Source organism: Rhinoderma darwinii, chromosome 11, assembly GCF_050947455.1.
Source record: "Rhinoderma darwinii isolate aRhiDar2 chromosome 11, aRhiDar2.hap1, whole genome shotgun sequence".
In the NCBI taxonomy this organism is placed as follows: Eukaryota; Metazoa; Chordata; class Amphibia; order Anura; family Rhinodermatidae; genus Rhinoderma; species Rhinoderma darwinii.
Genome location: NC_134697.1, coordinates 30,867,816 through 30,880,072, shown reverse-complemented (window position 1 = coordinate 30,880,072; position 12,257 = coordinate 30,867,816). Strand labels below are relative to the sequence as shown.

The following is a 12,257-nucleotide window of genomic DNA, read 5'->3' as shown; positions in this document are numbered from 1 at the left end:
GGGGGATATAGAAAACGTATTGCTACCTGCATGGAGCCACCTCGCTATGTCTTTCTACCTGTATAGAGTGCTTCCTGCCCCAGACCTTCCTTTTTTTTATATATATATATATATATATATATATATATATACATACATACACCAGAGCACCCCTTTTTATTAAATGACCTGGTTCACGATTGTGTTGTGAATTCAATTTTTCTGTTCTGTCACAGCTTGTGTTCAGTTTTTCTGCCCCTATGACTGTTCAGTCACGTGGCTGACACAAACGGTGCCCTGCGGACCCAATTGATTTCTAATAGTCGCAGATGGTCATATTTGCCAGAATCTGAGCCTCCAAGGCAGATGTGAGCTCACCCAAAAATTTTATTCTGCCAATTTTCATAGAATTTTCTGAAGAATCACAGCTGTGGTATTAGCCAGTAGCCCAAAGTATTTTCTAGTATCTGTCCATTCTAGGACCACAATGCATTGCAAAGTTACTTTTATCGACTGGATACAAAAAACATGTTTGCTGAGAATAGACCAGTTTTCTAATGCGCACTAGGGTATTGCAGCGAATGGTCATTAATGTGTTTATTCTTTTTTTATCTTACAGTACATGCGTTCCTTGAACAACTTCCGTGCAGAACAGCCTCACCAGCATGCAATGTATTACCTAAGGCTGCTAATGACTGAAGTGGCCTGGACCAAACAAGAGCTCCGTGAAGCTCTAGAAGGTGAGTCATTACCTTTCTGGTGATATCTGGAGTTTCGACATCAGTAGGTGTTTCATCTGAATATTCAGAGGAGAGTGGATAGAATTAAAGCCTAAATCCACACAAAGACCAATATCTCAGATTGGATCTGTCCGCGTACCAGGCTCTTGTGTTTAGCATAAGTTGTTAGAAATCTTATAGTATACCTGATTCTAGATCAACTTTGTAATTTACTTACTGTTAGTAACTTGGGCACAAAATGTTGTTTTATTCGTGCAAATTCTGTCACTAGATGTCTCCTTTCCTGTAATCTGCTGTCCATCCCCTATTGTGTAGCAAAATTTTCTCGTTACTGACTGCCAATAGAAGTAGCGAGGGGTGGGGGAGCAGAGACCAAGACAGACACTCTGCCTGCACAAGGTGTGGAGGGGGGAATAAGAGCAGATTAAGAAAGAGACCGACGTGCTTCAGCTTCTTGGCAAGTGATTTGTCACCCCAGTGCTGGATTCTCAGCTACATGGCTCCTTACTGCTGCATAATTTCCCAAAAAAAATGCAGGATACAAGTCAATACAGTTATTCCTCATGTACACACACGGCAGCCTTTTCTGAAAGGTTAGGTATGCTTTAAGGACCGCATAGTATGGGTAATCGGTCTACTCTCCTTCCATCCCAAATGGCACAAAAATGTTTGGCTAATAGTCCACTGTAATCTTTGTTAGCTCCTCAGTTTGGTGTATTCATGCCCCCGCTCCGCTTAGCAGTATATCTGCATGTGTGTATATATGGGGCCTGTCCATCACTACTGACAGAGGCGAGGAAAGCGGAAATACACCAGACTCTTAAACTCTATTCCTTGATAGCTCCAATTAGCCAAATGGCGCAATATTTTTTTGTGCTATAGGGGCTAGTATGCAAGCGAGGAGATGCCGACAGATCTGCTTTAATCCATTTTTAAAAATGCCTGTGATGGGAGGAGGTGCTGGAAATGTCTGTCCTTTCTGCACAAAACGGTGAAATCTCCCTTCTAGCAAAATGCATCCCTTACTATATATGTGGTAATTATGGGATTTTGGGGGATCCTCCCACTGAAGGTTTGTCTGTTAGATGCCTGAATGCTCGGATTGTCCGATACAGATGTGATAGTTATTCCCCATTCCTGTACGTTGTTCCCACATTCGGTATGTTCAGTTGATTTCTCGAAGTCAAATACAGAAGTGTATCCATCGACATAGTGAATAGTTCTGCTTGTATTTTCTGGTCCTAATCGGTTGACAAAAGCTTAAGCGTCATTTAGTGCAGGATTTGGTCCCGGCAGGGATGGATTCAGAATGTGACGACGTATTTGATAGATTGCACCCTGGCTGTTCTATTTCTGGGTTTCTATAGGGATTTTTTTTCTTCATCTCGTGCGCAGACATGAGTACATTCAGTATTCTTTTCTTTTCATATTTTTCTCGTTGCATTTCCTCTGCTTGAAGTCCTTTTGTTTGCCGCGGGTGATATTTGCCGCTGTTTTTAATAGACCGTTTTCCAGTTCTATAATACTTCATTTGCGTTCCCAGCAGCCCTATAAATCATTTTCTCCGCTCTGCAGAGAGCGCAGCTTTATCTCCTTACACCACCTGAACGAGCAAAGTTATTCGCTCTGGAGCGTAAACACATGTGCTGGAAGATTGCAGAGCATAAATGCTGAAACTGGGTCAGACCGCGAGTGGATTATGAGCACAGGCTTCGCTCATGTCATTTAATACAAAATGGAAACATTACTTGTTTTTATATTTTGTTTACGGCTTCCATACTTCTCAGAAATGCTCAAATAAAAAGATGGTCACCCAAGCAATTGCAATATTTTACCCAGCAGCATTTCTGCTATTACTTGTACAGCAATTTATTAACATGAAAGGATGACCTCAACATAGGAACAGTTTTAAACTTCACTGGAGAGAATCTCATTTTAAGGGTATGTTCACACACACTATTTACGGACGTAATTCGGGCGTTTTAGCCCTGAATTACGTCCGAAAATGCGCCTCAATAGCGTCGGCAGACATCTGCCCATTCATTTGAATGGGTCTTGCGATGTTCTGTTCAGACGGTCATTTTTTTTAAAAAGACGCCCACGTCAAAGAAGTACCTGTCACTTCTTGGGACGTAATTGGAGCCGTTATTCATTGACTCCAATGAAAAGCAGCGCCAATTACGTCCGTAATGGACGCGGTGTTCAAGCGCCTGCACATGCCGTTCTCCTGAAAACAGCCCCGTAATTTCGGCCGTTACGGACGCTGTAGTGTGAACATACCCTTACTCTTCATTCTTCATATACAGTTTAATGAGACCTCCGCCCAACATGTACATTTTGCTTTGGGTCGAGTTTGAGGTGATTTCCTAAAACTTTAAAGCGATCCTCTGCTTCAAAGTAAAAATGTCACTACACATGCAGCACAAAAAGGAGTGGATCCGGTATGTAAACGATACAATTTTACTGCTGCGGTTTGTCCCATTTTTCATGTATATAAAATGACCTCCAGTTTTTGAGATTACCCGCTGTACACTGCTTTGGTAGTTTGAGATGTGCCCCCCCCTCCCTTGCTTTCAGAGCGCTGATGGATGGACCAGCACTGATATACAAGAGCAGGGGAGGCTGGCATATTTCCGACTACCGAAACAGTAGTCTGAGAAACTGACTGCCATTCTTATGCAGGGGGCTGGGAACGGGACAAACCGCGGCAGCGGCATTGAAAAGGAGGGCATCCAGTGTGTTAACAATATACATTCTGCATTTTATAGTGACGTTATTTTTTTCCTCTGAATTTTTCACCTATAACTAATTTTTATTTGTACTGTCCCAATAAATCTAAAACAAAGTAACATTGCATATGGTTGTAATTTTTAAAAAATCTACTAGGTCTCTATGGTTAGACTACAAAAAAACTTGTGTAGTCATGTAGTCATACGTTCTTTTCTGTCCTGCTTCTTGCTGACCTGATCCCTACTTATTTACTAACCTACTGAATGAAATCAATGTATCAGAGTACGGGCTCAATAGAAAGTCTAAAAGCTCGTATTCCTGCTTTCCGGAAAACACTGATATAGTGAACAGAAACTAAGAGGCTGAGTGCTCGCATGAGCGCATTTGCCGCTTCGTTTTAACGATTGGTGGGGGTCTCAGTGCTCGGACCCCCACCAATCAAAACTTCTGACATGTCAGAAGTTTGAACATTTCGTTACTTTTAGCATTCAAAAAGTTGGGGATTTTTTAGCCTTGGAGTAAAGAACAAGCCTAAATGGTCGCTAAAACTTTAGGTCTATGGTTCTGAACCAAATGTTAGTTACCTGCTAACAAAAACGCATTTACCAAATGTTTTAATGGGGAAGAGGGTAAGTAGATGCCATGAAAATCCATACTGCCAGGCAACCTCCGAAAATATTGGGTAGTAGGTGGAGCACTTCGGTCTATAGCAAGATTCGCTGAAGTCTATGGCTAGCTTTAAAATAACCTTAGTAACCGGGAACAATAGATTGAATTCTGCTATAGCACGGCTTTAACCATAAAATGTGTTTTGTGTCCATATAATTCTGTTCAGTAAAAAGCTGTTTTATGAAATGTAAATTTCGCATTTTCTTTTCTAGAAGGGACGTGTATTTAATGGTTGTATCTATTACAGGATAATAGCTGGATTTAAGGTTTCCTCATTCTTACGTCAATGTGTCAGAATTTTCACCATTAGTTGTGTGTATTGTTGCTGGTGGCCATTGCTGCTGTGCTTAAATTGGTCCTCTACAAGAGTTTACCTGATAACTGGTACTGCACTATTCAGTAATTCTGTACCAGCGAAGTATTTATAAAGATGGTTTTCTTGTCTCTCTCAGATGTTACCCTTCCTCGTCTCAAGGCCTTCATTCCTCAGCTGCTGTCCCGGTTGCATGTTGAAGCCCTTCTCCATGGCAATATAACAAAGCAGGTTGGTTATTTACACTGTACAAGAACGAAGGTTGTGTCACGGACTCCTATTAACGGAATGATTGGGACACCACAACCAGGCCTATTGTAGGGTGTTGTGTAGCATCAACTTTTGTTCTATATTTAAATTGGAAAGAAGCAATTCCATGTACTTGTCCAGTTCCCTGAGCCTCTGATGCAACTACCCATTATTTTTACCGGTTAAAGGTGTTGTCCCAAGATCAAAATGTTTCACTTATTTTACAAGATATGTGTCCAATATCTGGTTTCTGATACCCCCCCCCCCCCACTGATCACTATAATCGGGGTCCAGAACCCTCTGCTCCTCACTGCACTCCATTCAAGCTCCTCTTGCAGCGGAGGAAAGACTTTCTCCCTGCCGCTCCATTCAGTTTATGGGACGAACTAAGACCGTTGAGTGCAACTCTCTGTTTCCATTAGTGTGGATAGCCCATAGCAGTCTGTGGGGAGGGGTGAGCTGCTAGAGGAAGGCAGAGACACATGCATGCGCACACGCAATTGCAGCTTCTAGTAAGTGTTATATCTCATCCCGGTGCTGGATTCACAGCTACACTGCTCATTACTGCTGCCTAATCTCCTTCATTCGACTTCTGAGGGTGTGCTACAGAGATATGAAGGCAGTGTATGGGAGACCACATAGTAGATGGTCTTCTTCCTCTTTGGAGCGGAGTTCAGGGAAAACTAACAATTAAAAATGGCATTTATCAGCAGTTTCCCTCTGTATGCTCCATTTTAATAGCCAGAAATTGTGTTATTCCGCATGTACACAAACTGCTTAGTCTGAAAAAAATCTCCTGAAATGGTAAGTACGCTCAGTCATAATTAATTTTTTCTTTCCCTAGACGGCAGTAGGCATCATGCAGATGGTCGAGGACACTCTTATAGAGCATGCTCACACTAAACCCCTGCTCCCAAGTCAGCTGGTCAGATACAGAGAAGTACAGCTGCCAGACAGTAAGTCACGGTTTCTCCTCCACGTGAGGACTATAACAGGCAACTACTGGTTGTTTGTGACACCCTGATTTCTTTAAATTTACAGGGGGCTGGTTTGTCTATCAGCAGCGGAATGAAGTTCATAATAACTGTGGTATCGAGATCTATTATCAGACAGACATGCAGAGTACGTCCGAAAACATGCTTCTCGAGCTGTTCTGCCAGATCATTGCTGAGCCCTGCTTCAACACGCTGCGCACCAAGGAACAGCTAGGTGAGCCTCCTGCTCGGACTGCCAATAACCAATGTGTATTTTACCTCCGTACCCTCAAATTTCAAACACTATAGAAAAGTTGCAGTCAATTAAAAGTGGAAAGCAAAACTTTTTTTACAATTATTTTTATTTTTAACTTTGTATTCTGAAGGTTACATAGTGTTCAGTGGCCCCCGCAGGGCGAATGGAATCCAGGGACTGCGATTTATTATTCAGTCAGAGAAGCAACCTCATTATTTAGAGAGCCGGGTGGAGGCCTTTTTGAAGACTATGGAGAAGTCGCTGGAGGAGATGATGGACGAGGCCTTCCAGAAACACATCCAGGCCCTAGCACTCCGGCGCCTGGACAAGCCAAAGAAGCTCTCCGCTGAATGTGCAAAATACTGGGGGGAAATCATCTCTCAACAGTATCACTTTGACAGAGGTAAGACGGGGCCATGGGTGGTGCGGTTTTATTTGGCTGTTTAACCTCCCTACTCTGAGCTAATATTAGCAGGGGCCATAATAAAATTCTAGTTTCACAGAAAAGCATTACAAGGCACCTATTATATTTAAAAAAAGCCCAGGTCTGCAGCTGCATCCCCCTCTGGGAACTCATGGTTTCATGACCACAATTCAGCAGTGGGTAATGTCACCCATATGATGTCCTGCATCATCCAATAGGTCTAGCTCTGTATATAACTAATTAAAAATGTGTCTAGCTTTGTTTCTTTAGTCCTGGTTGTGACTTTAGGATGGATGACGCTTCACCGTGGCTGTATTATTTTTTTTATTTTTTTTTAATGTGACCACTGATGTCCAGTGTAATGTAGAGTTGCAGACCAAGCCATGTTTTTTAATAACCATATATACAGAAGTGTTACAATTTCCATCAAGCACATCATTTCTATAAACCCGTTAAATCACTTGCCATCTATCGCCTTGAATTGCCTGCTGTAAGCGGAGCCCTACATGTGTTTATGTGAGAAGGGATCATATAAAGCCGACCGCCTGTTTAATAGTAACAAGTATTCCCATGTCCTGAAGTAAATGTGATTATCGAAAGGAGAGTTATTTGTATGACTCGTGTATTCTGCCTGCGGCTGTGAATCGCCGGTCTCCAGTGAAATGGATTATTTTTTGTTTCTGTAGATAATGTTGAAGTGGCGTATCTGAAAACCCTGGTCAAGGATGATGTCATAACATTTTACAAGGTAGCTGAAGATTGATCTTGGGCCTAGTGTGTTCGTCCTAACAGAAAAAATAAATAAAATCTTGTGTCATTATTTAATAAATAATGAGACACGAGCGAGCTGTACACCAAGCCAAAGCCCATCATTTTCATTACCCAGATTTCACACAGAGAATAAGGCCCGTTTCTTCAGGAACTGACACACCAGCATCGTAATTCGTCTAATCAGTTCTGATCCTTTGATAGGATGCGTGTCCCATATCTCAACCACTATTTTGAAGGGGGATGATGACAGGTTGAATGTTGACTGACTTCACTATGCTAAATATTAAGAAAACGCATGCTGCAGCAGAACTTCCTGCACTATGAATGAGGCCTTTTGGGCTGTCTTTGTGTTTTTTCTTCTGATAAGCGGTTATAGAAAGGAATTGAATTTTTATCGGGTTCTGGGAAATTTATTATGGCCACTATTACAGTCAATCAAGTCGTCAGGGGTACCCAGCTTTCTAAAGTCCCGCACATCAAATCTGCCTTTTCATGCAGAGATACCTATCTGTACATTGATATCGGAGTAACCTGTATTGGCTTTCTCAGTTCTGCAAAAAGCCGTGCATCAGTGTGTCCTCCGTATTCACGGATCCGCAAAAGAACATTAAAAAAAAAGAGGGCTGGAATTGGTCCTAATCCCGAGTAAATCACAGGAAATGTCATTTTACTGTCCGTGTTCGCAGATCATGAGTTTTTGCAGACCAACATGGATTCGTGAACTTCACGGTCATCTGCATGGGGCCATATAAATTATTGGGTCCATGTGCTAACCGCAAAATTGCGGATAGCGTATGGACAAAAAAAAAAACCTGGTCATGTGCATGAGGCCAAAGAAAGAGGTTACTGGCTACGGTCACCTTTGCAACAAAGTTCTTTTTGCTGTCCCAATGCATTAAAAATGAAGCCAATGACTTTGGTAGAATATTTTGAATCCGCCATGGTAACCGTTTGTGTTTTACAGACACCCTGTGTAGTCAAACTATTTTGGTCCCACTGCAGAATCAAAGGTGGAGATATATATATTTTGCTTAAGGGCCCTTTACAGGGGGCTATAATTGCCAAAACGATCTTCTACAGTCATTGGGCGGTGTAAACCTGAACAGCGATCAGATGGAAGACGATAATTTGTTAGTCGTTGATTGTATCTTTCAGAATTACCTAAAAATTGTTTGGTAGTGCATCCGTGCATGTAAACCTGCATGTGCCCGTCTTATGTAGTGAAACCAGGGGGGGGGATCGGAGGAGACTCGGGAACAATGGACCACAACATAGTTTATAGCACATTGTTGTAACCTGTAAATTCAGGGCTTGCAGGTGTAAACGATGTGCTATATAGTCTGCACACATAAAAGGACCCTTGGGGTCTATTTAGACTTTGTGGTGCAGTTAAAACCGCATCCAAAAACTGCATGCGTTTTTCAATGCGGTTGTGGTCAACAAAAAAAAATGCAACTGCATGGAAACCTAATCCGATAAATTTAAATTATAGAGAAGTGTCGTAGTTTTAATAATAATTGGATGTATTAATAGATGTCCTATGTTTTATATACCAATATTTGTATTTTAAAATGCTGGCTAGCGGCTGTTTCCTGGCAACCTGATCTGCATTGGTCTCTCACTAGGGAATTAATTTTGTGACTAATCTTCGCTACCAGCAAACTACATGTCATTGTCCACAACTAAAAATAGACGGTTCAAGGTGGCAGGAGTAAATGAATAAAATAAGCCTCCAACTACTTGTGTAAAAAGTGTAGATCTGGTGAGGTTTCAGTTCTGTTGACGTGACAATAAAGCAAGTTTGTTTATTTTGTATTTTTCAGGAATTATTGTCTGTGGAAGCTCCGAGAAGGCATAAAATGTCTGTGCACGTGCTCGCCAGAGAGATGGAGTCATGTGAGTACTAGCGCCCCCCCCCCAATATTGGAGATGGGTAGGTTATGTCAAAGGTATGCCCATTGTCCTAACAGTCAGATATTTGTTCGGTGCCAGTTTATCATCTTTATAAAGTAGAGGGATCGCACAATCTGAAGCTTCAGCTTCTTAACCCAATATTTCTGGATTTTGATATTGTACAGGCGTCATTAACATTTTTATTTTTTTTTCTGACCAGGTCCTGTCGTCGGGGAGTTCCCTAGTCAAAATGACGTCAATCTTGCTCCAGCACCAGCTCTTCCACAGGTACGATTCTGTATTGTAAAGCTGAAAATAATTTTATTATACAGGCACTGCTTCAACTGGGTTTGCAGACTAGGCTTTATAAGGTGGAATAATCCAAGATGGTTATTCGGTAAAAACGACCCCAGACGGCAACTTTTTATTAGAAGGGTGCTCTGACGGGCAGTTTCCCTGGCAGTCAGCTGTAATCTTGGGTGGAGTGGGGGGGGGGGGGCACTGAGTATTGCACAGTTTCCATTGAAATAAAGCCACTCTTTATGGACTCTTTGTTCTGGCTGGTCGGGTTTACTAAGAAGACTATTAGGGAATTTTGACTTAGAGGTAGACTAGTTGAAAATTGACTAATCTCAATGGAAAAAGAGGACAGTTAATATTTCTTTCACATGTCAGGAGCTGAAACATTGGAGCATTGTACGTTCATGCCATAATGTTGACCATACAAGTGACATGGATCGCTTTTCTTTTTTTTTCAGCCCGATGTAATCAGTAATATGACCGAGTTTAAGCGGAGCCTACCTCTCTTCCCACTTGTCAAGCCACATGTTAACTTCATGGCTGCAAAACTATGATGCAAGCAAAAGCCGGAAGACACTGAAAGCATCAAAGCACGGAGTTCTCCATTGGGTTTAAGAATGCGTAAACCTTGTGATGACAATAGTAGGATTTTCCTAATAGACCTTAAATAGGATAAACAAATCTAGTTAAAATTGAATAGGTTATTTTTAATTATGGTGTGTCCGAAACTATCTGGATTGCAGCAATGCGTCCTATACAAAAAAAAAACCTGTAATGCTTATTTTTATTAGTGTGTGCGTGTACATATACCATACCATCAATTTGCTGTGGATTGAAAGATTTTTCTTTATGAAGGTGTCCCAGTCTTATAATGTCTTAGTGGACATGATTGAGACTTCTTGGAAATGGAGAAACAGAACTTACATGCAGCCTTAGATTTTAACATTTGAAAAACCTGGATTATAATACCTGGTCTTAACAGTGGTGCACGTTGCCTCAAAATTTTTTGCTGCCCCCTACGACCCTTACTTTACAGATACCAAAAGCATGTTGCACTAGGGGCCACAGCAAGAAAAAAAAATGGGGCAGAAAAAGGGATCTTCTGAACTGGCAAATTTTTCTTGTGCACTGTTGCTACTGGGAGACACACATTAATAGAAAAGTTTGGGAGTAATACTAAAATTATTCTCTGAGCCCCTTAAGCATGTTAACCGGTTGAGGACCGCCCACTGTGTATATACTCTGGGGGTTTAAGCTGGCTGCCCGAGTGATTGGGCGGCTGAATGTCGGGTGCCCGGCGGTCAGAAACTGCCAGGGTCCTGGAGAAGGCAGAAGCCGTTTTTACTGGTTTTGTCTACTCTTTACTCACGTACGCTGCGCTCCTCAATGAGCGCTGTGTATAGAATGGAGGCGGCACCACTGCCTCTATTCATGTAACTGGTCACATAATCGCTGGAATATGCAGCACAGCCCTAACACGGTGACAATAGTCACTATAAGAGGGCTGCTGTGCAGCACCAGTTATAGTGGGAAAGTATAGTGGGAAAAAATTAAATAGTTAAAATAAGTTTAAATAAAGTCCGCTAACAGACCCTAATAAAAAGTGAAAAAAAAAAAAATTCAATATAAAAAATTATAAATAAAATTCCCCCACAAAAAACTCAACCTCCTCCAATCATTGTCATAATACTAGCTCAGACCCAATTAATCTAAAATCGATAAGTAATATAACAAAATTAATGTTCGGCTTTGTTTGTGATGTTCATTGTCTATTTTAGGGTAACCCTGTTATTACCAGAAAAAATAAGCTGAAAAAAAAATAATTTTTTTTAACTAACCCTAAAAACAACTAGAATTGTGTATGACCATAAGAAAAAAACCTGCACTAATGAAGAAGAATTGTTAAAATCACATTGCAAATAAGTTTTTAGCCGTTTAACGAACGTCTGCTAAAAATGGCTAAATGGTGCCTGGTCCCGGTCTGGTTAAAAAATAAATAATGAATTCCTTTGCCAAGTTACAAAGCTGCTAAATAGAAGAACAGCGTCTATGTCCTCATTAACACTTCCTGTCCATTGGCTTAATGTTCTCGTGGTGGCGCTGCGCCTCATGGAACCTAGATTCTGATTGGTTACTATGTTCAAGAATGCGTTGCTGGAGCGACCAGTAATACAAGAGCTGATATTTTATCATCGGAATAAGATTAAAAGAAAAAACAAAAATCCAACCAAAGGGGCTTTTAGTTAAAACTTGGGGAAGTTCTCCTTTCACAAGGGACATAATGAGCATATTTCTCACATCTTCATAATAATTTCTTAACCGTCCTATTTGATACATTTATCTTATATATTTGCGGTCTTTGAACAATCAATCACCGCTGTATAAAGAACCGGTGATATTTCTGCAGTAAACGAAATTATTTCTTTGGGGGGGGGGGGGTTACATGTCTGGCTTTGAGGCTCATGTGCCTTTTAAGAGACTTGGCCTCGATATGCAAATCTATGCTCGCTCTTCCCACGATTTTAGTCATTCTTCACAATCCAGATTTTATAATCCAACATCTGCTGACTATGTATCGAACCATTTATTTATTTCCCTTTTTTTTTTTCATTTCTATGCATCTTGTCTCAGGGTTTCTCTGATTTGTTACCCAGACACTATAAATAAACGTTTTATTCAGAAAGGTCTGTTTATTTACTTGTTTCTGAAGTCCCAATACTGTAGTTTCTTAACCCCTTAGTGACCATCAAAACACCTTGTCACTAGGGGGCCTTAAGCTAGGCCATCTCTTTTTCAGTCTGTCCTGCACGGGTGTCCCATGCAAGGCTGGAGCCGGGGCTTGGCTGTCTGAGCAGGAGCACGGCTGTCAAATGGCCGCGGTCGAAGTAGATTGTGGCATTTAACGGGTTAAACGTCCGATCAGTAGCAACCAGCATTTAACTTGCCTACAGAGGTAGGG

General features: G+C 41.3%; 1 protein-coding gene across 4 annotated transcripts in view; it reads left to right on the top strand.

The window, feature by feature from the left end:
- IDE (insulin degrading enzyme) overlaps window positions 1-11,981 on the top strand; it is a 96,713-nt gene extending 84,732 nt beyond the window's left edge. For all 4 annotated transcript variants that reach the window (XM_075840991.1, XM_075840990.1, XM_075840989.1 and 1 more), the window contains exons 17-25: window positions 599-719; window positions 4,571-4,662; window positions 5,525-5,636; window positions 5,722-5,889; window positions 6,041-6,313; window positions 7,021-7,082; window positions 8,929-9,001; window positions 9,219-9,286; window positions 9,757-11,981. In XM_075840991.1, the coding sequence (XP_075697106.1) occupies window positions 599-719; window positions 4,571-4,662; window positions 5,525-5,636; window positions 5,722-5,889; window positions 6,041-6,313; window positions 7,021-7,082; window positions 8,929-9,001; window positions 9,219-9,286; window positions 9,757-9,852 (1,065 nt within the window). In that variant the 3' untranslated portion in view covers window positions 9,853-11,981. The remainder of the gene's footprint in view (window positions 1-598; window positions 720-4,570; window positions 4,663-5,524; window positions 5,637-5,721; window positions 5,890-6,040; window positions 6,314-7,020; window positions 7,083-8,928; window positions 9,002-9,218; window positions 9,287-9,756) is intronic.
- Window positions 11,982-12,257: the final 276 nt, after the last annotated feature.